The sequence below is a fragment of the Oncorhynchus kisutch genome, linkage group LG19, assembly GCF_002021735.2.
Source record: "Oncorhynchus kisutch isolate 150728-3 linkage group LG19, Okis_V2, whole genome shotgun sequence".
In the NCBI taxonomy this organism is placed as follows: Eukaryota; Metazoa; Chordata; class Actinopteri; order Salmoniformes; family Salmonidae; genus Oncorhynchus; species Oncorhynchus kisutch.
This window is the reverse complement of record NC_034192.2, coordinates 55,038,128-55,063,490: the sequence shown is the minus strand read 5'-3', so window position 1 is coordinate 55,063,490 and position 25,363 is coordinate 55,038,128. Positions and strand designations below refer to the sequence as shown.

The 25,363-nt window shown below is 43.4% G+C and overlaps 2 protein-coding genes across 3 annotated transcripts in view; one reads left to right on the top strand and one right to left on the bottom strand.

Annotated features, from left to right (window-relative positions):
• The first annotated feature begins 891 nt into the window (after positions 1–891).
• lsm11 (LSM11, U7 small nuclear RNA associated) lies at positions 892–2,980 on the top strand. 2 transcript variants are annotated; one of them, XM_020472021.2, is made up of 5 exons: positions 892–1,417; positions 1,652–1,791; positions 1,965–2,048; positions 2,230–2,482; positions 2,677–2,980. In XM_020472021.2, exons 1-5 carry the CDS (start codon positions 928–930, stop codon positions 2,826–2,828), a joined length of 1,119 nt encoding a protein of 372 aa, XP_020327610.1. In that variant the 5' UTR covers positions 892–927; the 3' UTR covers positions 2,829–2,980. The 2 variants fall into 2 exon arrangements, with proteins under 2 accessions (XP_020327610.1, XP_020327609.1); XM_020472020.2 differs by having other exon boundaries at positions 893–1,417; positions 2,230–2,980.
• A 1,124-nt stretch (positions 2,981–4,104) lies between these two features.
• The window catches only part of LOC109879845 (clathrin interactor 1-like), a 35,589-nt gene continuing 14,330 nt past the window's right edge, over positions 4,105–25,363 (bottom strand). The window contains exons 5-11 of the mRNA XM_031797528.1: positions 24,970–25,174; positions 19,697–19,919; positions 19,461–19,554; positions 10,004–10,069; positions 9,626–9,897; positions 7,915–8,083; positions 4,105–6,578 (exon numbers count right to left, since the gene is read on the bottom strand). Of these exons, the coding sequence (XP_031653388.1) occupies positions 6,268–6,578; positions 7,915–8,083; positions 9,626–9,897; positions 10,004–10,069; positions 19,461–19,554; positions 19,697–19,919; positions 24,970–25,174 (1,340 nt within the window). The 3' untranslated portion in view covers positions 4,105–6,267. The remainder of the gene's footprint in view (positions 6,579–7,914; positions 8,084–9,625; positions 9,898–10,003; positions 10,070–19,460; positions 19,555–19,696; positions 19,920–24,969; positions 25,175–25,363) is intronic.

Sequence of the window (25,363 nt, the reverse complement as noted above, 5' to 3'; positions counted from 1 at the left end):
TGTGTTGACGTTGCTTCCAGAGACCGTTTAAACTTGGTAGTGAGTGTTGCATCCGAGGACAGACAATGTTTACGCGCTACGGCGGTCCGAGCATGTGACTGATCATGTGTGGCCTACCAATTCGCAGCTGAGCAGTTGTTTCTCCTAGACGTTTCCACTTCACAATAACAGCACTTACAGTTGACTGGGGCAGCTCAAGCAGGGCAGAAATTTGATGAACTGACTGACGTGTTGGAAAGTACCACGTTGAAAGTCACTGAGCTCTTCAACAAGGCCATTCTACTGCCGATGTTTGTCTATGGAGATATGTGTGATTTTCTAGACCTGTCAGCAACTGGTTTGGCTGCAATAGCCGAATCCAATAATGTGAAGGGATGTCCACATACTTTTGTATATAGTGTATTTACAAATGGTTGTCATCCTCTTTGGTCCATGATTTTAATTATTCCTTAAACAATGGTATAGCTTAGTTTACTTTAGGTCAATCAATGTAAGTGGTGCTATTGTCGACGCTGTGCTGTAAATTATTAATATAAATGTTTTTGTGAGAATGTAGCTGACAAAGGACAGAACACAAGTTATTTTCGCCAGTGATTGTATGCAGTCCATCCATCAAATAGGTCCTCCACGAACATATACTTCGAATTTCTGTTCCGGGACAGTATCTCATCTACGATCTCAATACAAAAAAAGTAAGAAACAAAAACAAGCAAATATAAAATGTTTTTGTTGATTTTCTTTTGGTTCGGTTTCTGTGCCTAATTCCCTTTAAAAAAATAATAAAAAACAAAGCTTACAGACGACTAATATGTAATTTTGTTGCAGCTGCCTCAAATCTGCTGCATGGTCCTTTAGCGCCCTCGCCTGGTGAAAATAGAACAATGAAGCGGAAGAAGACCACCTTTCCCATGATTCTTAGCGTCGTGCATGTCTGCATTTGTTTTGAACATGGAGGAGAGGGAAAGAAGAGGAGATAAACATCAAAAATGTCCAGAATCAGAAAAGAAAGAGAGAGAATCAACAAGTGCATGTGCTTCAGATGCAACCGAACATACGGCAGAAGAAGAAGATGATATCGCGGCAAAGTTGGACGTCACCTCCGATAAATTTGATCCACTCCTGGCGCTATACTCGACTACAGTGCCTCTTCCATACCCAAACGTTAAATGCTTCAACAACATAGCCGAGTATGAGAGCTTTCTAAAGGGGGGACGGGGCCGCGCCAAGCCGGAGAACGTGGAGAAAAAACAGAGGAAAGCCAGGAAAGGTGTAGCAGATCCGGAGAGGATAGAGAAACTGAAGAGGTTGATGGTGAACAACCCGATAGTGGGAGAAGATGGAGAGGAGGGGACCAGCGGCACTGCCCGCCGTTGTAGAATACAGAAGGCTGCCAAGAATGTCCTGACCAGGATGCCTCGTATGTCGTGAATTATTTCTACCTATTGTAGGCCTGCTTGGAATCCTTTAATGGTGGTGTGGTTTCAGATCAAAACATGACCTCTTTCATTCTTACTTATGATCATTGTCTCATATTGTTACATATTTAGGCAAATTAAAACTCTTCATTGATATGTGGGACATTATTGATGAGTCAAACTTGTGGTTGACAGCCAGGTGAATTCTATTTAATGTCTACTTCCTGTTTATACAGTCCATACAGGAAGTCCTCTGGGGGAGATGCACCGCTGCGTGCAGGAGAGGATCAGAGTGAAAGTTCACATCAGAACCTTCAAGGGGCTCCGTGGGGTGTGTTCTGGCTTCATAGTGGCCTTCGACAAGTTCTGGAACATGGTGAGAGCTCTTACCCGGCCCCTACCAATGCCCTCCACCGCCTTTCGACAGGTGGCTTGCAGACTAGACTATAGTCTTATGTAAGACAGTGCTCGAATAGCCTTACACATCGCTGTCCTCTCTCTCAATCTCTCCCCTCACCCTCTATTCCCTCTCCTCCCTCTCCCTGTTAGGCGATGGTAGATGTAGATGAGACCTACAGGGAACCTCTGCTGGGTGAAGCTCTCTACCACGAGAAGGCCCTCACTGTCACACGGGTAGGTCTGGTGCCACCGAAGGACTCTGATCCTCTAGTCTAGTGGTGCATTCTAGAGAATGTTGTCTTGGATGCAGATGAGGACATTTCCAGATCATGTGCCACTCACTAAAAAAGGTACAGCCATTATCATTCTTTGCAATCAGAAAACAAACTCATTAGCTATCCCTCTCCTTCCCTAGCTCTTTGACAAGCTGAAACTCCAGGAGAGTGCGGCGCTGAGAGAATATGAGGAGAAGAAGAAGCAGACAGACAAGAAGAAAGCTGAACCCTTCCATCCCCTGCCTGAGACCCAAACCAGAGACCGCAGACGAGGTGACCCCAATAGAGGGGACCCCAGAAGGAGAGGAGACCCTAGGGCAGTGGATCCCCGACTTGCAAGGGCCACAGTTGGGCCCCCAGTGGGCGATGACCCCGGAGCCCTAGGGGCCACAGGTAAGACCCAGGGGTCAAATGTTAAAGGTCAGGAGTCAGGGACTGAGGGGCCGAAGAGAAGAGGTTCCCAGGAGAAAGAAGTGTCCCAGCCCTACGGGAGGGTTCATACGCGCCACGTCAACCAGCTCTTCATACGGGGAGAGAACGTGCTTCTAGTCAACCTACAACCACTCTGAATCTATTGTGTGTTCTAGCCAGCAGGGGTGGCAACCTAGCCTGGACCTGGAAGCCAGTCTGTTCCTGCTCTCTTGCCAACTCCTTTTGGAGCTTTCATGCCAAACGTGAGCAGAAACCGACACTGCCACCCGGGCTAGTGGCAACCCTCCAGGAAAGCTACTTGACCTGAAGGTCCAATGCGTTGAAGTTTTACCAAGACCTACAGTATCTACACTGGTTTAGACCAACCTGGAAGTCTCACCTCTACTGCATATCATATTGATATTCTCTGCTTTACGCAGACAGACATTAACTAGAAATAAAACATGAATTACCAAGCTGTCTTCTCTTGTCGTTTCTCATCTGGTCTTTGCCTCTGGGTCATATGAAATATGAAACACAGTATTGAAATGCAGGCATGGTGTGCACAACTGTAAATAACCACCAGAGGGCACTATACTCATTTGAATGCAGGCATGTTGTGCAGATGGCATTATAGACTCATTCTAAGACATCTCACCGAGTCGTTGGAAAATAAACATAAATATTTAAATCATTGTAAAAAAGTGTTCATATAAAGATGGAACTGTAAAGAGAAATGGGAATTTCTCTTTGATTTCACTTTATCCGGATATAGTGAGGATTAAAATGTGATCTAAAAGTAGCCTAACCTAATAAATGTCGTAAATATGCAGATCATAATCTCAAACACAACTGCATCAATGCAGAAACCCATAAATGTCATCCATGCTATGCCCAGCCTGCCAACTCCAGATAACACATGGAGGCATATTGCCATTGAAAAGAGGAAAGCCTACTGTTAGTCCCATTATCTTGCTTTTCTCTGTCAGAGCAGAAATGGCAGCGTGGTCTGGTCTCAGAGGACCTCGTGTGTGTTATTCATAATGGAGAAGCTTCAGATGGCACTAAGCAGCAACTCTTGTCTAGACATTTCAGATTGTGCTTTATTCTTTCATGACCACAGCAGCTTGATTGCAGGTCATTGGTTTTGTGTAGCTGTTGTTTTGTCTATAAACTAGGTCACCCAAGGACAATAAACCTCAACCTTCAGTATTGCACATTTTCCATCATATCTGGGAGCTGTGTTGTGCAGTGTATGTTAATTGTTCAAATTGTGTCTGAGACAAGACATCCTGCAGTACCTGGCTTTAATTACTTTCTTATATCTCAATCTGATCTATTAATTCCTCCACATGGTTACATACCGATGCACTGGCCAGATGGCTGTACTGTGTGTGTGTGTGTGTGTGTAGGGCTGCACTGTGTGTGTGTGTGTGTAGGGCTGCACTGTGTATGTGTGTGTCTGTGTAGGTCTGCACTGTGTGTGTGTGTGTCTGTGTAGGGCTGCACTGTGTGTGTCTCAGCAGGTTCCAAGGCCACTGCTCTACTCCAATGCAGTAGTAACCAAGTTGGTCTTAAGTGAAATAAACACTTCATTACCAAACTGTAATCAACTGTTTTAATGTCAGATACAGGATCATGATGGGCCAATCAAATCAAATCAAACAAAAACGACATCTTCAAGGTTTCTTTCGTTGGTGATGCTTCGCTTGTTCTTTTTACACATTTGCATGAACTAGTGTTTTCTTTCCAGTAACAATCCCACATTACCAAAGATCTCAGAACAATTGTAATAAGTAGAAAAAAATTAAATAAAACGAGAGAACAACCCCATAAAGACAATCTCTTAGAAAAAACAAACAAGAGTGGATAGATTTTGGTCGTTTCCAACAGGTAATGCCTCCTCTCAGACAGACTACTGTGTGTGTGTGTGCAGGGTTGAGGTCAATTCAGAAAGTAAACCAAATTGTAAAAAATCTAATTGAAGACAATTGGAATTTCAGTGTACCTCCAGAATTGAAATGGAATTGACCGCAACTCATGGAAGACTGCGCCTGAGGAGTCTACATGTGAGGTACTCACTGGCCTGGTACAGATGGTCCTGACTTCAACATGTACAGAGTGTGCATCCCAAATTGCACCCATGTCCAATATAGTGCACGATATTTGAGCCGAGTCCTATGGGCCCTGATTGGAAGTAGTGCACTACAAAGTGAATAGGGTGCTATATGGGATGAACCCCCCAAAAATAAAAATCCTCTCCTTAATCTGGACCGTCTGAGAAACCTCCTTCAGAGATACTGTACGCTCTGGGGTGACGTTTCCCCCAAGTACAGATCTAGGATCAGCTTCCCCTCCCACAATCCCAACCATTGGGTGGGGATGCAAAACTGAACCAGGATCAGCATCTAGTAGCAACTTCCCCCTACTCCCAGAGGGCGCAGTAAGAACCACACATACATACTGTGCTGTATACTCCTAACAGTAACAGTCTAGGGGCAACTTCCCCCTACTCCCAGAGGGCGCAGTAAGAACCACACATACATACTGTGCTGTATACTCCGAACCGTAATGGTCTTAACCACTGTATCGTCTGTCTCCTGTAAGTTATAATGAAGGGAAAAGGCCTCCGTCTCACAGGCACCATGTGCTGTACTTAAAGAACACAGCCCACCAGGAGGTTGTTCCTACAGCTACTGATTATCTTACTTGGATGCAAGGAAAAAAAGGATTATAGTTCTTTAAAAAATATATACCCATAAGAAAGGCCACAAAGGATATCTGTGTTATCATTACCACAGCTTCCTCATTTAACAGCTTTAATCATTTCTCATTCATTCACTTATTAAATCCATCCATCAATAAACGATTGATTGATCTGTTAAATCTAATATTGAACAGAAATTCCACATTGGGAGTGTGGAACGCTGATATATAAAGTAAGTATTAAAAGACTGACTCCATCGCAATGTACCTTGCCATAGCAACGTCTTGATTGACATCTGATTTCGTCCAATCGACACACACTTCTTCACGGCATCATCATATCATAGTCAAGAACTCAATAACTTATTTGTCCGTTGCATTATAGTAATATTTACAGTCGTAGGGAAGGGACAGGTCGAGGTAACATTCTAAAAGAGATGGGGAGTTATTGGGGTGGGATTATGATATGAAACTATCTTTTTGCTACTCTGGACATTTAAATGGTTAAGGAAAGCAAAACCCCTACTGACATTCTCTTCAAGGAAGATTCATATGGGCAATTCCATGGTAACAGAATGATTTTTAAAAATGCAATTCAAAACAACATCATTGCAAAGTTAAGCCATACAAGTTTAAAAGTCATCCTTGTGCATATCATTGTATGGGTTGTTTAACTTCGAAATCATTGGTTTTTGTTTGGCTTACATTTCAAAGTAAAAAATCTGAGTCTCATTCTGTTCCGGTTTCTCACTCCCTCCCTCTTAGTTGTTCTCTCTTTCTCTCCGATTCAAACCCCAACAGCACACAACCATTACTGGACACCCTCTTGGAACTTGATTCCAAGTTCCAACTGATTAAAACATACATACATTCATGTCTTTATACATGAGTTAAAAGAGAGAAACAGGAAGTGGAGGGGTAGCAGTCAGTATTTGATATTTGACAACATTCAAGCACTCTTTGTTTGCAGCTCTTTTACAATCCTTCACAGACGGTCGATTGGATGGAGAGAAAAATAGAAACAACAGCCCTCCCTCCTCCTCTCTTTCACTTCTCTTCCCTCATTTCCTGAAGTTGCAGAAATCTGCGAATGCGTCCAATCCTTGCTTGGGCTGCTGCTGTACCATGCCAGAGCCCATAGACATGGCTGGCATCCTGATCCCCATAGCACCAGGCATGCCCATGGTCATGTTAGCCTGGGGCATGGCACCCATGTTCATGCCCATTCCCATCATGCCCTGGCTGTGGGCCATGCCCATCCCAGCACCAGGGTGCATCATGGGAGTTGTTGCCGGTCTGATGGGGGCGGTTGCGAGGCCCATGCCGGCGAATCCCTGGGAGAGCATGTTGATGGGTGGGAGGGGCTGGCCTCCTAGAAAACAGAACCAGGAAGAAGTGGAGTCAGAAGACCGCATGGCCTCACACACACACACACACACACACCTCATACACTCCACAAGTTGTACCAAGCATCCTTCTATTCCATACTGAACAAGGAATCACAAGTATAGAACTCTTAAGGTTAAATAAAAATGAATTTAAAAAAAAACTATTCTTCCATTCTGACTGAACCGAAAGCCTTTTGAATGGTCTTGTGCCCATCCTGATAACAGGAAGAAAGTTCCACACCCTGGGGATCTTGGAGGCTCCACAACTGAATGGTCTTGTGCCCATCCTGATAACAGGAAGAAAGTTCCACACCCTGGGGATCTTGGAGGCTCCACAACTGAATGGTCTTGTGCCCATCCTGATAACAGGAAGAAAGTTCCACACCCTGGGGATCTTGGAGGCTCCACAACTGAATGGTCTTGTGCCCATCCTGATAACAGGAAGAAAGTTCCACACCCTGGGGATCTTGGAGGCTCCACAACTGAATGGTCTTGTGCCCATCCTGATAACAGGAAGAAAGTTCCACACCCTGGGGATCTTGGAGGCTCCACAACTGAATGGTCTTGTGCCCATCCTGATAACAGGAAGAAAGTTCCATACCCTGGGGATCTTGGAGGCTCCACAACTGAATGGTCTTGTGCCCATCCTGATAACAGGAAGAAAGTTCCACACCCTAGGGATCTTGGATGCTCCACAACTGAATGGTCTTGTGCCCATCCTGATAACAGGAAGAAAGTTCCACACCCTAGGGATCTTGGATGCTCCACAACTGAATGGTCTTGTGCCCATCCTGATAACAGGAAGAAAGTTCCACACCCTAGGGATCTTGGATGCTCCACAACTTAATGGTCTTGTGCCCATCCTGATAACAGGAAGAAAGTTCCACACCCTGGGGATCTTGGAGGCTCCACAACTGAATGGTCTTGTGCCCATCCTGATAACAGGAAGAAAGTTCCACACCCTGGGGATCTTGGAGGCTCCACAACTGAATGGTCTTGTGCCCATCCTGATAACAGGAAGAAAGTTCCACACCCTGGGGATCTTGGAGGCTCCACAACTGAATGGTCTTGTGCCCATCCTGATAACAGGAAGAAAGTTCCACACCCTGGGGATCTTGGAGGCTCCACAACTGAATGGTCTTGTGCCCATCCTGATAACAGGAAGAAAGTTCCACACCCTGGGGATCTTGGATGCTCCACAACTGAATGGATCTCAAATCAACGTTTTGTTCAACAGACATTCAGCAGCGTTTTGAACACCCTCCAGACAAACACAATACTCTTTCTATCCCAGTCTATACTACAACACACTAGGCTCACCTTGGAGTGTGTTGAGGGTGGGCTGGACAGGTTTGGGGGGCTGCATGCCAGGTGCCAGGAAGTCCAGACTGATGTTGACCGACGAGTCAGACCAGGTGGAGGGGATCGCTGACCCCATGGAACCCTCGGTACCCAGCATGACTTCATGCTGCTGGGGCCCGCCCATCAACTGGAAGGTAGACAGTTCCAATAGATAGTAATATTAAAGGTATATAATGGTGACATATGAAAGTTAACCTTTTGTGACATGGGGGCAGTATTTTCATTTTTGGAAAAGTAACGTTCCCTTAGTAAATGGGATATTTTGTCAGGACGAGATGCTAGAATATGCATATAATTGACAGCTTAGGATAGAAAACACTCTAAAGTTTCCAAAACTGTAAAAATATTGTCTGTGACTATAACAGAACTGATATTGCAGGCGAAAGCCTGAGAAAAATCCAACCCGGGAAGTGACTCATCTTTTGAAAGCTCTGCGTTCCAATGCGTCCCTATTGAGCAGTGAATGGGCTATCAACCAGATTACCTTTTCTCCGTATTCCCCAAGGTGTCTACAACATTGTGACGTAGTTTTACGCATTTATGTTGAAGAATACCCATAAGCGGCTACATTGGGAAACTGGTCACGTGATGGCTCTCAGAGTGATTCTTGCGTAAAATACAGGAGGTAGCCATTATTCCAATCGGTCCTACTGAAAAACCAATTGTCCCGGTGGATATATTATGGAATAGATATTTGAAAAACACCTTGAGGATTGATTATAAACAACGTTTGCCATGTTTGTCGATATTATGGAGCTAATTTGGAATATTTTTCGGTGTTTTCGTGACTGCAATTTCCGGGCGATTTCTCAGCCAAACGTGAAGAACAAACGGCGCTATTTCGCCTACAAAAATAATATTTTGGGAAAAAAGGAACATTGGCTATCTAACTGGGAGTCTTGTGAGTGAAAACATCCGAAGCTCAAAAGGTAAATGATTTAATTTGATTGCTTTTCTGATTTCCGTGACCAAGTTACCTGCTGCTTGCTGGACAAAATGCTATGCTAGGCTATCGATAAACTTACACAAATGCTTGTCTAGCTTTGGCTGTAAAGCATATTTTGAAAATCTGAGATGACAGGGTGATTAACAAAAGGCTAAGCTGTGTCTCAATATATTTCACTTGTGATTTTCATGAATAGGAATATTTTCTAGGAATATTTATGTGTGTTGCGTTATGCTAATTAGTGTCCGTCGATGATTACGCTCCCGGACCCGGGATGAGGAGTTAAAGGTTAAACTGCTGTCTCTGAAGGCATCTACATGGAAACACATCTCATCTATCCAGAATGAACAGGATTGGGGGTCAGGTTTTATTATTCTGCTAAACCAAGCTGGTCTTTAAGTAGGTCAGGTTTTATTATTCTGCTAAACTAAGCTGGTCTTTTTAAAGTAGGTCAGGTTTTTAACATGCACATATTATCTATGCAAACAACCTTGTATTAGATTGAATGGTTTTCTGACTCAAACGGGTTCCTTCTCATTGTGTGTGTGTTTGTCCCTAGGGAAGGTGGAGCATCTGCAAACCTTGGCTCTCTGCCGTTTCTCTCTCGTGTGTGTTCCTCTAAAGCACAGGCAGTTACTGCCACTCCTCTCATTAACAGTGGATCAGACACAATAAATACAATTTACGATGTAAATTAATGTACTGTCTGTCCTGTATTCTTACCAGTGATCTGGACTGTGGCATGGTGCTGCTGATGGTCTGTGTGTTGGTCATATTAAAGGTGAGGCTCTGAGAGGCAGAGAGTGACTGGGTCTGACCTGGACCCATCAGATCAAACAGGTCAGCGGAGGCTGGAGCTGGTGCAGAGCTGGCCAACAGAGCCCCAAACAGGTCAGTGTTGCTGGGGGCCAGAGGCTGGGCGAAGGGGGTGGGGACGGGGGCCTGGCCACCAGGGAAAGCATTCCAGTCCCCAAAGTCACCGTTCCCACTGGAGGCTGGAGAGGAGAAAAGAGAAGAAAAATGTTAGAGTGGATAAACTAGACTATAAAAAAATGATAAACTATAAAAATCTCTGAATATTCTAATGCTTTCTAAACTCACCAGGTACTGTGGAGAGGCCGACAGAGGCAGAAGGAGACGAGAAGTCAGCAAATCCTCCTATCAGGTCTGGAAAGAGACATGCATACAACACTTTAATGAGTGAATTGTGACAGCTTCCAGACACTGGCCCAGAGACCCTCCATGATGTCCTGTAACTATACTACCTCCCCCTAACCCTCCATGATGTCCTGTGTCATGACGTGGCCCTCTTTGGGTATAGCGAGTCCCCCCCCCCCCCTTACACCAAAGTTCTGTTATCTCAAAGTCGTAAATTCCAGAAGGAGACTCTCTCCCTCATGGCCATGCAGAAAGAGAGACAGAATAAGTTCCTTTGTTCTCTCTAACTCATAGAACTTGAGAACTGAACAATGTCCATGTTTTGGAGAATGTGTAAACGATTGGTGGAGAAGCCAGCTACGACCGGTCCATTTTGTTTTATGATCGTGACCTCAGAAAAGACAATACAGCCACATTATCATAACTCTGCTTATACAGAAGCCTCCGTTCTGAGGTTTGCATCTAATTATTGTATAAAATGAATGAGTAAAGAAACTATTTGTGAAATTATGTAAGGTGATGTTGAACCATTAATGTGAGAGAATTGTATTTCTGTTTAAAGTTGAACGAAGTCATTGGCCCGCCGCCATGAGCACAGACATCGCTCTGGCGTCATGGGACAGCCCTTTTCTACTGTTACGAATATAACCCCCACCTGAAGAAATTCCCTTCAGACCATGCCTACCTCGGTCAGCTGAGGGAGCTAAGGTTTGAGTAGAGACCATAAAAACCCCAGGATAAGCTAAGGTTGTAATGGTTGCTGAATTCTTAACCATACCACGTGGTTAAACTCCGATCGAATAAGAGCAACTCGTCGATACTAATTACTAGTCTGCAGCTAGGAATTATGTACCATTGAATGCGAAGACTGACAACCGCCGAAACATCTATACAATAAGAACAGTTCTGAATTGGACTCTGAAGTATCCATTCTAACCACGAAAGACTCCTTGGAAGCAGATGGAGAGACAAGCGGATGAACTTTCCAACAAAAAGACAGACGATTCCAGAGATCACGATGACACACTGAGCGTAAATATATATATTGATTGCAATTACTCCCGAATGAGTGTGCATTCATGTGCAAAGGATTAGCATTTCAATGAGTGATGAATTCCAGATTTAGTCTGTTAGGCCAAACGGTACGATTTCTGCCAGTCAATATTAATTTCTAGAGCCAGTAATGTTAGAAATTGCAGTATAGATCTGTTCGGCGCCCGAGCCGAAGTATTCTGTCCACCGACCGCACTAAGCCAGTGTGGGTAGGCCACAAGCATATCCGTAGTTATGTACCGTGTCGCTCCGGTCAACATAAAGCTAGCAAGGTAACCAGACTGGTTTAATATGAGACGTCACTAGTAAACCCCCCTTTTCATGGTGAAGGGGACCCTATTTTGTGCTTGGTAGTGAGATTTCAGAAAAAAAGTAGGATTAGCTTGCACGAGATGCTAAGCTAACAAAGGGAAACAGTCTTTTTTTTCTCCCCTGTGTCCCGCTGAAATTCTTCCGCCTTGCGCGACGAAAGTCCTGCCCTTTGTACTTCCGTTTGATTTCAGATTTCTGCGATCACTGGCGGTGAAGAATCGCCAGTACACCTCTTGGAAAAAGAAGTACAGTGGGGCAAAAAAGTATTTAGTCAGCCACCAATTGTGCAAGTTCTCCCACTTAAAAAGATGAGGCCTGTAATTTATCATTAGGTACACTTCAACTATGACAGACAAAATGAGAAGAAAAAAAATCCAGATAATCACATTATAGGATTTTTTATGAATTTATTTGCAAATTATGGTGGAAAATAAGTATTTGGTCAATAACAAAAGTCTCTCAATACTTTGTTATATACCCTTTGTTGGCAATGACAGAGGTCAAACGTTTTCTGTTAGTCTTCACAAGGTTTTCACATACTGTTGCTGGTATTTTGGCCCATCCCTCCATGCAGATCTCCTCTAGAGCAGTGATGTTTTGGGGCTGTTGCTGGGCAACACAGATTTTCAATTCCCTCCAAAGATTTTCTATGGGGTTGAGATCTGGAGACTGGCTAAGCCACTCCAGGACCTTGAAATGCTTCTTATGAAGCCACTCCTTCGTTGCCCGGGTGGTGTGTTTGGGATCATTGTCATGCTGGAAGACCCAGCCACGTTTCATCTTCAATACCCTTGCTGATGGAAGGAGGTTTTCACTCAAAATCTCACAATACATGGCCCCATTCATTCTTTCCTTTACACGGATCAGTCGTCCTGGTCCCTTTGCAGAAAAACAGCCCCAAAGCATGATGTTTCCACCCCCATGCTTCACAGTCGGTATGGTGTTCTTTAGATGCAACTCAGCATTCTTTGTCCTCCAAACACGACGAGTTGAGTTTTTACCAAATCTTCTTCTGGATCATCCAAATGCTCTCTAGCAAACTTCAGATTGGCCTGGACATGTACTGGCTTAAGCAGGGGGACACGTCTGGCACTGCAGGATTTGAGTCCCTGGCGGTGTAGTGTGTTACTGATGGTAGGCTTTGTTACTTTGGTCCCAGCTCTCTGCAGGTCATTCACTAGGTCCCCCCATGTGGTTCTGGGATTTTTGCTCACCGTTCTTGTGATCATTTTGACCCCACGGGGTGAGATCTTGCGTGGAGCCCCAGATCGAGGGAGATTATCAGTGGTCTTGTATGTCTTCCATTTCCTAATAATTGCTCCCACAGTTGATTTCTTCAAACTAAGCTGCTTACCTATTGCAGATTCAGTCTTCCCAGCCTGGTGCAGGTCTACAATTTTGTTTCTGGTGTCCTTTGACAGCTCTTTGAACTTGGCCATAGGGGAGTTTGGAGTGTGACTGTTTGAGGTTGTGGACAGGTGTCTTTTATACTGATAACAAGTTCAAACAGGTGCCATTAATACAGGTAACGAGTGGAGGACAGAGGAGCCTCTTAACTTCTTCAATATAGGGGGCGCTCTTAATTTTTGGATGAAAAACGTTCCCGTTTTAAACAAGATATTATGTCACGAGTGACTGCATTTTCGTTTTTTTTTTCTTAGCCAAACGTGATGAACAAAACTGAGCTCTCTCTCTTACACAAATAATATTTTTGGAAAAAATTAACATTTGCTATCTAACTGAGAGTCTCGTCATTGGAAACATCCGAAGTTCTTCAAAGGTAAATGATTTTATTGGAATGCTTTTCTTGTTTTTGTGAAAATGTTGCCTGCTGAATGCTAGGCTTAACCACTAGCGTCGAGCAATCCCGTATCCGGGAGCGTAATCATAGTCTCAAGCTCATTACCATAACGCAACGTTTCCTATTCATGAAAATCGCAAATGAAATGAAATAAATATATTGAAACACAAGCTTAGCCTTTGGTAACAACACTGTCATCTCAGATTTTCAAAATATACTTTTCAACCAAAGCTACACAAGCATTTGTGCAAGAGTATTGATAGCCTAGCATAGCATTAAAGAAGTTCTTCAAAGGTAAATGATTTTATTAGAATGATTTTTTTACAGGTATTTTTACAGGTCTGTGAGAGCCAGAAATCTTGATTGTTTGTAGGTGACCAAATACTTATTTTCCACCATAATTTGCAAATAAATTCATTAAAAATCCTTTCCTCATTTTGTCTGGCATAGTTGAAGTGTACCAATGATGAAAATAAATTACAGGCCTCATCTTTTTAAGTGGGAGAACTTGCACAATTGGTGTCTGACTAAATACTTTTTTGCCCCACTGTATGTGATACCCAAACGTGGATCACATTAAGATATCCAGCCAATCGCAATTGACTGGATATCGATGTCTCATACAATTTAACTAACAAGTGAAATTGCCAGATTTACTTCTCAAGTGGATCTTTTAAATAATATCCAAATTGATTGGGTTTCTACAATGAGACAATTTAAACTTTTTCCACATTAACTTCTCTAGGATAGGAATTCTCTAGGAATTTTGGATGAAAAGCATGCCCAAATTCAACTGCCTGCTACTCATCCCCAGAAGATAAGATATGCATATTATTAGTAGATTTGGATAGAAAACACTCTGAAGTTTCTAACACTGTTTGAATCATGTCTGAGTATAACAGAACTTATTTGGCAGGCGAAACCCAGAGGACAAACCATTCAGATTTTAGCTTTTTTGAGGTCACTCTTTTCAATGGTTTTCATTGGGAATCCAGATTTCAAAGGGACCTTCTTGCAGTTCCTACCGCTTCCATTGGATGTCAACAGGCTTTAGAAATTGGTTTTTCCTTTGAGAAATGAAGAAGTAACATTGTTCAGAATGAGGCTCGAGGGAAGTGTACTTTTTGTTAGAGGCGCGTGACCTGAAAGCCCGCTCCACTTTGTTTTCCTCCGGTATTGAACACAGATCATACAGTCTTCAATTTGATTGATTATTTATGTTAAAAAATACCTAAAGTTGTTTTAAAAAAGTAGTTTGAAATGTTTGGACAATGCTTACAGGTAACTTTTGAGATATTTTGTAGTCACGTTGTGCAAGTTGGAACCAGTGTTTTTCTGGCTCAAACGCGGCAAATAAATTGACATTTTGGAGATATATCGACGGAATTAATCAAATAAAAGGTGATGTTTATGGGACATATTGGAGTGCCAACAGAAGAAGCTTGTCAAAAGGTAAGGCATGAATTATATTTTTTATTTCTGCGTTTTGTGTCGCTCGCACCTGCAGGGTTGAAATATGCTTCTCTCTCTTTGTTTACTGGGGTGCTATCCTCAGATAATAGCATCGTTTGCCTTCGCCGAAAAGCCTTTTTGAAATCTGACACGTTGGCTGGATTTAAAACAAGTGTAGCTTTATTTTGGTATATTGAATGTGTGATTTGAAAGTTGAATTTTTATAGTAATTTATTTGAATTTGGCGCTCTGCATTTTCACTGGATGTTGGCCAGGTGGGACGCTACCGTCCCACATATCCCAGAGAGGTTAACCTCTTGAAGCTAGGGGGCACTATTTTTTTTGTGAAAAATAACATAAACGGCCTATTTCTCAGGACCAGATGCTAGAATATGCATATAATTGACAGATTAGGATAGAAAACACTCTAAAGTTTCCAAAACTGTCAAAATATTGTCTGTGAGTATAACAGAACTGATATTGCAGGGGAAAACCTGAGCAAAATCAAACCAGGAAGTGGCTTCTATTTTGAAACTACATGTTCCATAGCCTCCCATTGCTCCGTAGCCTCCCATTGCCTCATTTAAAGGGATATCAACCAGATTCCTTTTCCTATCGCTTCCTCAAAGTGTCAGTCTTCAGACATAGTTTCAGGCTTTTATTTGAAAAATGAGCCAGAACGATAACATCGCGTCAAGTGGTCACATGAGTTTTGCTCGCGCAACAGAGTTTGGATAGGTATTGCTTTTCCCTCTCCTACTGTGAAAGACATTTGCAGTTGATATATTATCGATTATATATTTATATAAAAACAACCGGAGGATTGATTATAAAAACATTTGACATGTTTCTATGGACATTACAGATATTATTTTGAATTTGTCTGCGTTGTCGTGACTGCTCTTTCCTGTGGATTTCTGGTATTTTGGATATAAAAATAATCTTTATGGAACAAAAGGAACATTTGTTGTAACAGAGTCTCGTGAGTGAAAACATCCGAAGATCATCAAAGGTAAACAATTAATTTGAATGATTTTCTGATTTTCGTGACCGAAGCTACCTGATGCTAAGTGTACTTAATGTTTTGTCGTGCGATCGATAAACTTAAACTCTTGGATTGCTTTTGCTGTAAAGCATAATTTCAAAATCTGAGACGACAGGTGGATTAACAAAAGGCTAAGCTGTGTTTTGCAATATTGCACTTGTGATTTCATTAATATTTTTCGTAAAATTATTTGACTGAGGCGCTATGCTATTCAGCGGTTGCTGATGACAATTATCCCTCTTAAGGGATGAGTAGCTTCAAGAAGTCTGAACACAATGACTAAGTGGACTCTGCAATGCAGCAGAATTCCACCCTTAGGTGCCTTCTGGAGGAAGTCCAGAATGGTCACGCTCTACAGCGTGACTACCTATCCAAGCAACCAGAGCCCTGTACTCACAGGACTAAAAACGATAGGTTTCAGACTTTGCCTCCCTCATGTGTCCCTCAGTCTTCTCCTCTTGGCCATTCGGCACTGAGTAATATGGAGCCTTTTGGCCAACAACAACAAAGCTTGGCTTCTCCTCTTGGCCTTTCAGCCCCAATTTCCCCACAGGAGGAAGCCAACCCTCTCCGCCCACTTGGTGCAGAATACCTTGACAAACTCGTCAAGAACATCCCCACCTTTGACCCCGTTTCAGGTCAGCCTAAAGACACAGACATTCCTAGCTGACATATAGGATGCATTGGATGGCTATCCGAACGCTACAGGTTCTGACAGGTTTTACCTGTTGAAGCGAACGTCGAATAGACACGTGACGAGGTTCATTCACCTACAACAGCAACACGTGCTAAATGACTACACTAAACTTGCCACAGTTTTGAAATGAGAATTCAGTGGTTCTGCGACTCGCAAACAAGATAGCTCACTGGCTAACACCATCAAACAAGCTCAGAACGAACACCCACAAGCACACTACCATAGACTTCGTTCAGCTTACTTTGGCCTACTCATTGAAACAGGAATGGAAGCACTGATACCATTCAAACAAATGTTCCTGTCTAACATGTATCCCACCTTCATTACCTACTTGGGCCTGGAGGGTTGTTTAACTTGTCATGCGTTAATTGATTTGGGCATGACAATATCGCTCATCTGTCAAACATTGTTCAATTATCTCAAAAGGGCTTTGAAACCACCTCAACATTGGTTAAAAGTGGAACGATGCGATACTAAACTTCAAGGGGTCACTCAGACTACCTCGCCTCTCACATTGAGAGTCATGCTGAAACTACACTTCCAGGACGTATCGCTCGTTCTTGCCTCTGTGTATGTTACCAGCCTGGAATCTGAACCCCTGCTACTCGGAGCAGACTTGATGGATCGGTTACTCCCACTGATGGATTGGGAAACCAACCATGTATGGTCACAGGCCACAGTGCCTTCTCCACTGACCACACGGTCTTCTCCTAACGCCAGCTGCAACGCAGTCATTCCCGAGGGGTATCTGTTGAAAGCACCCCTTGGGAAAAAGACGTTTAGAAACCTCTTGGTGCAGAATCCAAGGAGATGTTAAGATATCTCGATACATTCCATCAGCCAACCTGACTGACCATTCTTTTCAAGATTTCGAGCCAGCTGCCTCTGTGAATGAGCAACTTCCCTCCTCCTTGCAGTTGTGCAATACGGTAGTTGAGATGAACTTCTCTTGCCCTTTGGACACTTCCGCAAGCACTGCGGACATCTCAGCAAGAAAAACAGATGCGCAGAGTATACTCTGCTTCCGATGATGCACCTTCCGCTTTGTGGGGGACTTTCACCTCTTACAATGACACTAATGGCGCCAGTCCAGCAACTGACTACGGACAACACCGTACGATGCCGCCAGAGCAGAAAACAAATCTAGTTGTAAACTCCCCTATGAGAAGAGTGAGGAGCAGACAGGCCCCTAGATGGGGAAAATCTTAGAACACATCTAAGATATTAGTAGAAAGAGGAGGAAGGGAAGCGCTACTAAGGTACACAATAGTACATTATGGTAGACAGAAGGTGCTCTTTGGTTAAAGGGGTAAATTGGTCATCAAAAAGGAGGACCAAGGCACTCTTCATATAATTGATTAAAATGCCTTTTTTAGTATGGCATGTTCAATAGAAACAAAGTTTTTAAAAACCGACACGTTTTGGCTGCATTGCCTTCGTCAGGGAGTACAAAAAAAAAAGGAATACAATGTCCTCTTTTGAACAGCCTTTCAATTAGCCCTAATTGTAAGAGGGAGTGGTTACACAATTGATTGGACACACCTAGTAAGCAATACTATACACATTAAAAGGTGAGATACTGTAGCTATCATAAAAATACAACTCCAAGCTAGAAGTATCAGAACACTAAAAGGTAGTTGTAACCTTAAATATGACTGGGAGAAGTGAAGTATCAGAACACTAAAAGGTAGTTGTAACCTTAAATATGACTGGGAGGAGTGAAGTATCAGAACACTAAAAGGTAGTTGTAACCTTAAATATGACTGGGAGGAGTGAAGTATCAGAACACTAAAAGGTAGTTGTAACCTTAAATATGACTGGGAGGAGTGAAGTATCAGAACACTAAAAGGTAGTTGTAACCTTAAATATGACTGGGAGGAGTGAAGTATCAGAACACTAAAAGGTAGTTCTAACCTTAAATATGACTGGGAGAAGTGAAGTATCAGAACACTAAAAGGTAGTTCTAACCTTAAATATGACTGGGAGAAGTGAAGTATCAGAACACTAAAAGGTAGTTGTAACCTTAAATATGACTGGGAGGAGTGAAGTATCAGAACACTAAAAGGTAGTTGTAACCTTAAATATGACTGGGAGGAGTGAAGTATCAGAACACTAAAAGGTAGTTGTAACCTTAAATATGACTGGGAGGAGTGAAGTATCAGAACACTAAAAGGTAGTTGTAACCTTAAATATGACTGGGAGGAGTGAAGTATCAGAACACTAAAAGGTAGTTGTAACCTTAAATATGACTGGGAGAAGTGAAGTATCAGAACACTAAAAGGTAGTTGTAACCTTAAATATGACTGGGAGGAGTGAAGTATCAGAACACTAAAAGGTAGTTGTAACCTTAAATATGACTGGGAGGAGTGTCAAGAATAAGAAAGCAATATATTCCATAGTACACCGTACGACATTTGGAATGAGACTAACGTGAGGTAAATAATAATTCATTCATTAGAAGACTAATTGATCAGCTATTAAAATATCTGAAAAGTTATATTAGGAAAATTGTAACTTTGTAATCTCAAGATTTTCCTTGGTGCCCCAACTTCCTAGTTAATTAAGTAATAATAGAGAATTGATTTGATAAAATAACAGTCTTCACTTTTATGATGCCAAAGACACGACACCTGTAACTACACTACCTCTCCCTAACCCTCCGTGATGTCCTGTAACTACACTACCTCTCCCTAACCCTCCGTGATGTCCTGTAACTACACTACCTCTCCCTAACCCTCCGTGATGTCCTGTAACTACACTACCTCTCCCTAACCCTCCGTGATGTCCTGTAACTACACTACCTCTCCCTAACCCTCCGTGATGTCCTGTAACTACACTACCTTTCCCTAACCCTCCGTGATGTCCTGTAACTACACTACCTCTCCCTAACCCTCCGTGATGTCCTGTAACTACACTACCTCTCCCTAACCCTCCGTGATGTCCTGTAACTACACTACCTCTCCCTAACCCTCCGTGATGTCCTGTAACCACACTACCTCTCCCTAACCCGCTAGGATGTTCTCTCAGTGTGTGTAGTTACCGGTGGCTGCTGCAGGCAGGCTGGGTCCTGTATCTACCATCAATAGGTCAGCCAGACCACTACTGGAGGGCTGGGGTGCTACTGCGGACAGAGTCTGGAACAAAGAGAAGGAGAGGAGAGATGTGAGTAGAGACAGAGGGAGCTAGACTGCACTGTCCACTGTTAACACCAGATGGCAACAATAAGCTAGAGTGAACCAGCATGGACTGAATGCACATGGACACATGTGCACACACCTGTTTTGCAGAGGTATCAGGGCTCTTATCTCCTGTGTAGTGGGCTGCGGCTCCCAGGGACACAGTTTTGGATGGAACCCCGCCTCTCTTCTTGGTTGCGGTGGTTTCTGTTGCCTGGACGATCTGGACGCTCTTGGTCGTTACGGTTTCCTCCTCGTCTTTGAACACTGACCTCCCAGACTGGCCATTCTGCGACGGGCGACCTCGCTCCTCCTCGTTGTCACTAAGGAGACCAAAGAGGACGCTTTGTTTTGGGGATAATTCAATAGAAAAAGTGTGGGACTAAAGTATGACAGAACATCAGGTTTTTGATATACTGTAATATTTGTTTATTTAAACCTTTAGAGCCATTGATGTTAAAAACCTGTTGCTAGGGCGACCTGGCAAGAAGGCAAAACAGGGAAATAGCAGTGTGTATATAAAATATTACAGAAAAACACAAAGTGTCACAAGTTCCAGATACATTTGAAGATTAGAAACAACTGCTGCTAATCAGTGTTGTCAGAGTCTTAACAGGCAAGGACACTAACTCCCCTAACTTTAATATATTTTGAAGCATGTTCCAGGATGAAGGGGCATTATGGGAAAAAATATTGTTTCCCCATGTCAGTTCTAGCCTTAGGAACAGACAAGGACAGCAGTGACTGTGAACGAAGACGGTATTGAGTGACTGATCTGGTCAGTGAGGAACAGAGATTAAGGGAGTTGTTCCATCAATGCTTTAGCCTCCTGGTGGAGAGAGACGACACTGCACCACAGCATACACATCACAGTGATGGGTGAGAGAGCTAGCATTTGTAATAAATCTTAAAGCACCATGATATGTACACCATGTCCAGAGTTTAAAGGTACTTGCTGAGGCCTGAATATAAACAATATCCCCATACTCCAGCACCGATAACCAAGTGCTTTGATTAAGATCCATTCTGATTAACATTGAAAAGCATGATTTGTTCCTAAAATAGACACCCAATTTCAACTTACAATTCAGCTTTTCATCTAACCAAATCCCAAGATACTTATAGGAGATGACCCTATCAATTTGCTGGCCTTTTATAGTTCAATTCTGCAGGTGTTAACTTTCAGGGAAGTGAAAAACCATACATTTAGTTTTCCTTGCATTAAGCAATTGCACAGTCCTCTTATGGCCTCAGAGTTTGGAGATAACCAGTCCCGGTTTAAAATCGCCCATAAGGACCATTTCACCCCCCCCTCAAAAAATACCTTAGTTCAGTAACCACACATCTATTTTTAATATAGATGGCTATACCTCTCCCGTTACTTTGTCAGTCACATCGATACACATTATAACCATCCAAGCCTGTAGACTGACTCAGAACTGATTCTTGTGACTCTCAAACCCGGATCCGGGAGCGTAATCATCGCCTGACACTAATTAGCATAACGCAACGGACATAAATCTTCCTAGAAAATCTTCCTATTCATGAAAATCACAAGTGAAATATATTGGAACACAGATTAGCCTTTTGTTAATCACCCTGTCATCTCAGATTTTCAAAATATGCTTTACAGCCAACGCTAGACAAGCATTTGTGTAAGTTTATCATAGACTAGCATAGCATTATGCCTTGCTAGCAGCAGGCAACCTTGTCACGAAAATCAGAAAAGCAATCAAATTAAATTGTTTACCTTTGATGAACTTCGGATGTTTTCACTCACGAGACTCCCAGGTAGATAGCCAAAGTTCATTTTTTCCCCAAAATAGCTCCGTTTGTTCTTCACGTTAAATTAGCTCCATAATATCGACAGAAACATGGCAAACGTTGTTTATAATCAATCCTCAAGGTGTTTTCCTAATATCTATTTGATAATATATCCGTCGGACAATTAGTTTTTCAGTAGGACCCATTGGAGTAATGGCTACCTCTGTATTTTACGCGAGAATCTCTCTCGGAGCCACCATGGGACCACTTACGCAATGTGGCCGCCTACGGCTATTCTTCAACAGAAATGCGTAAAACTACGTCACAATGCTGTAGACACCTTGGGGAATACGTAGCAAGCATAAGCTCGTTGATGGCACATTCACAGCTGAATAGGGACTCATTGGAACGCAGCGCTTTCAAAACCTGGGGCACTCCCGGATTGGATTTTTCTCAGGCTTTCGCCTGCAACATCAGTTCTGTTATACTCACAGACAATATATTTACAGTTTTGGAAACGTTAGAGTGTTTTCTATCCAAAGCTGTCAATTATATGCATATTCTAGCATCTTGTCCTGACAAAATATAAAAGGGTAATGTTTTTTTTCTCCAAAAATGAAAATACTGGCCCCTAGTACCAACAGGTTTTAAGGCAGGTCTGGAACAGAACTAAGACATCTGGGTCAGCAGAGTGAACGCAGACTGTTATCATGTCCATTTTCAGCATCACACTCCTCACATTAATATGCATCAGTCCCAACCTGATCTAGTTTTAAAATCATTTGGAGTTGGAAGTTCATCCATAGCCAATGGGACTGGGTTTGGGTGAATGTTTCCTGATCCATAGCCAATGGGACTGGGTTTGGGTGAATGTTTCCTGATCCATAGCCAATGGGACTGGGTTTGGGTGAATGTTTCCTGATCCATAGCCAATGGGACTGGGTTTGGGTGAATGTTTCCTGATCCATAGCCAATGGGACTGGGTTTGGGTGAATGTTTCCTGATCCATAGCCAATGGGACTGGGTTTGGGTGAATGTTTCCTGATCCATAGCCAATGGGACTGGGTTCTGTTTCCTGTCACCAAAAGCAGAATAATAATAAAACACCTTGATTTGTTGCTTCCTAAAATCTCTCTGCACTTAGATGATTTAAAATAATCCAAACTATAGTCATCTGATCCAACAAACAGTTTTTAGCCAGTCCAAACCCTGTAGATGAGAAAGGCTTATGAAGAGGAGTCAAATGGTAACACAACGGGATCCCTCTGAAAGATACAAGCTGCTATACTATCAGTTAAAGGAGGATTTGGAGGTATCTCTGGGTTAGGGAGATGAGATCGTCTCAGTTAAGTTATCAAAAACTATGTAATGAGACATAACCCATGAAGGTAGCAATTAACACCATTTGTACAAAAACACTCATTTTAACCACTGAATCCAACAGTTCACTAAAACAAAAAGAAAACAAATAAAAGTATGCAGAGTCAGTCTTTTCAAATCTTAAATTCCCTAAAAATGTTCAGTTGTAGCCTACAGGTCCAGCAGTCAGAAACCAAGAGTGCCCCAAGCAAAATAAAATGCGCTGACACGGATTTCGCCCAGTGTGTGTGGATCTGGTCAATGTGCCCAGTGTGTGTGGATCTGGTCAATGTGCCCAGTGTGTGTGGGTCTGGTCAATGTGCCCAGTGTGTGTGGGTCTGGTCAATGTGCCCAGTGTGTGTGGGTCTGGTCAATGTGCCCAGTGTGTGTGGGTCTGGTCAATGTGCCCAGTGTGTGTGGGTCTGGTCAATGTGCCCAGTGTGTGTGGGTCTGGTCAATGTGCCCAGTGTGTGTGGGTCTGGTCAATGTGCCCAGTGTGTGTGGATCTGGTCAATGTGCCCAGTCGCCTTGCAGTAGGCTACCGCACAGTGAGGCAGCAGCAGGTCCAGTAGACCAGCCAATCAGCGGTGGCGAGCCCACCCGTTGGGGAAATCCTGGGATAGGAAGCCCAGCGCATCTAGATGTTATGTCACAGCGCAGAAACCGGCCTGCGGCTGCCACCACATAAAACACAGCAAGGCAAGAGAGTCAGAAGACTCCGTCAGATGAAAAACCTGACCTTCGTGTCTAGTCACAGCACAGATGTATCCTCTCTCGGCTTTCATTGCGGGCACCATACCAGTCTCCTCGTGTAGAAACCAGCAGATAACATTGCTTGGTTTACAAGCGATTTTAACGCTTTGATCCTGTAGCATTTTAGACATTTTAGAACTCTCTCAGCCTATAACGGTTTTGCGAAGTAATAAAACCATTGTAACACTTGAAACAAACAGTGTGACAACACGCTCAGCGAAACTGTCCTGCAGCAATCTTGAATCTAGGTTGGCATGTTATAGTGGAGGACAGAGGGTAGCTCTCTAACATACTGTAATATGAAATGAGGACAGAGGGTAGCTCTCTAACATACTGTAATATGAAATGAGGAGGACAGAGGGTAGCTCTCTAACATACTGTAATATGAAATGAGGAGGACAGAGGGTAGCTCTCTAACATACTGTAATATGAAATGAGGAGGACAGAGGGTAGCTCTCTAACATACTGTAATATGATATGAGGAGGACAGAGGGCAGCTCTCTAACATACTGTAATATGAAATGAGGAGGACAGAGGGTAGCTCTCTAACATACTGTAATATGAAATGAGGAGGACAGAGGGTAGCTCTCTAACATACTGTAATATGAAATGAGGAGGACAGAGGGTAGCTCTCTAACATACTGTAATATGATGAGGAGGACAGAGGGTAGCTCTCTAACATACTGTAATATGATGAGGAGGACAGAGGGTAGCTCTCTAACATACTGTAATATGAAATGAGGAGGACAGAGGGTAGCTCTCTAACATACTGTAATATGAAATGAGGAGGACAGAGGGTAGCTCTAACATACTGTAATATGATGAGGAGGACAGAGGGTAGCTCTCTAACATACTGGAATATGAAATGAGGAGGACAGAGGGTAGCTCTCTAACATACTGTAATATGATGAGGAGGACAGAGGGTAGCTCTCTAACATACTGTAATATGATGAGAAGGACAGAGGGCAGCTCCAACTTCTCCCTGTACCTCAGTTTGTAAGGCTCTACCTCCCACTCTCTATTTGAGTTATTAATACATTTCCTTAGTATTTCTTGCAAACTCAACCAGGGGAACTGTTCTCTCTCTCCTAACCTGAATCTGTCTGGCGAGTCATCCCTGTCCTAACCTGAATCTGTCTGGACTCATCTCTCTCCTAACCTGAATCTGTCTGGCGAGTCATCCCTGTCCTAACCTGAATCTGTCTGGCGAGTCATCCCTGTCCTAACCTGAATCTGTCTGGTGAGTCATCCCTCTCCTAACCTGAATCTGTCTGGTGAGTCATCCCTGTCCTAACCTGAATCTGTCTGGTGAGTCATCCCTGTCCTAACCTGAATCTGTCTGGTGAGTCATCCCTCTCCTAACCTGAATCTGTCTGGTGAGTCATCCCTCTCCTAACCTGAATCTGTCTGGTGAGTCATCCCTCTCCTAACCTGAATCTGTCTGGTGAGTCATCCCTGTCCTAACCTGAATCTGTCTGGACTCATCTCTCTCCTTACCTGAATCTGTCTGGTGAGTCATCTCTGCTCTGCTTCTTGAACTTGTTGATGGTGTCGTCGATGGTGCTGCCAATCTTATCACTGATCTCCCCCAGTTTGTCACTGAAGGGAAACTGGCCTTGGTCTCTCTTCCAGTCCTCATCCCACTTCCCTCTGCTGCTTCCCTCGTTACCGCCAGAGCTGTTGGAATCATACCGGTCACTCGCTGGAGAGGGAGAGAGAGACGGTGGGGGGGAGAGAGAGAGAGACGGGGGGGGGAAAAGAGAGAGAGAGAGACGGGGGGGGGGGAAGAGAGAGGAGAGAGAAAAGGGGGGGGGGAAGAGAGAGAGACCGGGTGACGGGGGGGGGGGGGAAGAGAGAGAGAGACGGGGGGGGGGAAAGAGAGAGAGAGAGA

Coding starts and splice junctions, on each gene's coding strand:
- lsm11 (XM_020472020.2), top strand. CDS start 928: ATGTCTGCATTTGTTTTGAACATGGAGGAGAGGGAAAGAAGAGGAGAT. Junction 1,418..1,651: donor TGTCCTGACCAGGATGCCTC/GTATGTCGTGAA, acceptor CTGTTTATACAG/TCCATACAGGAAGTCCTCTG. Junction 1,792..1,964: donor TCGACAAGTTCTGGAACATG/GTGAGAGCTCTT, acceptor TCTCCCTGTTAG/GCGATGGTAGATGTAGATGA.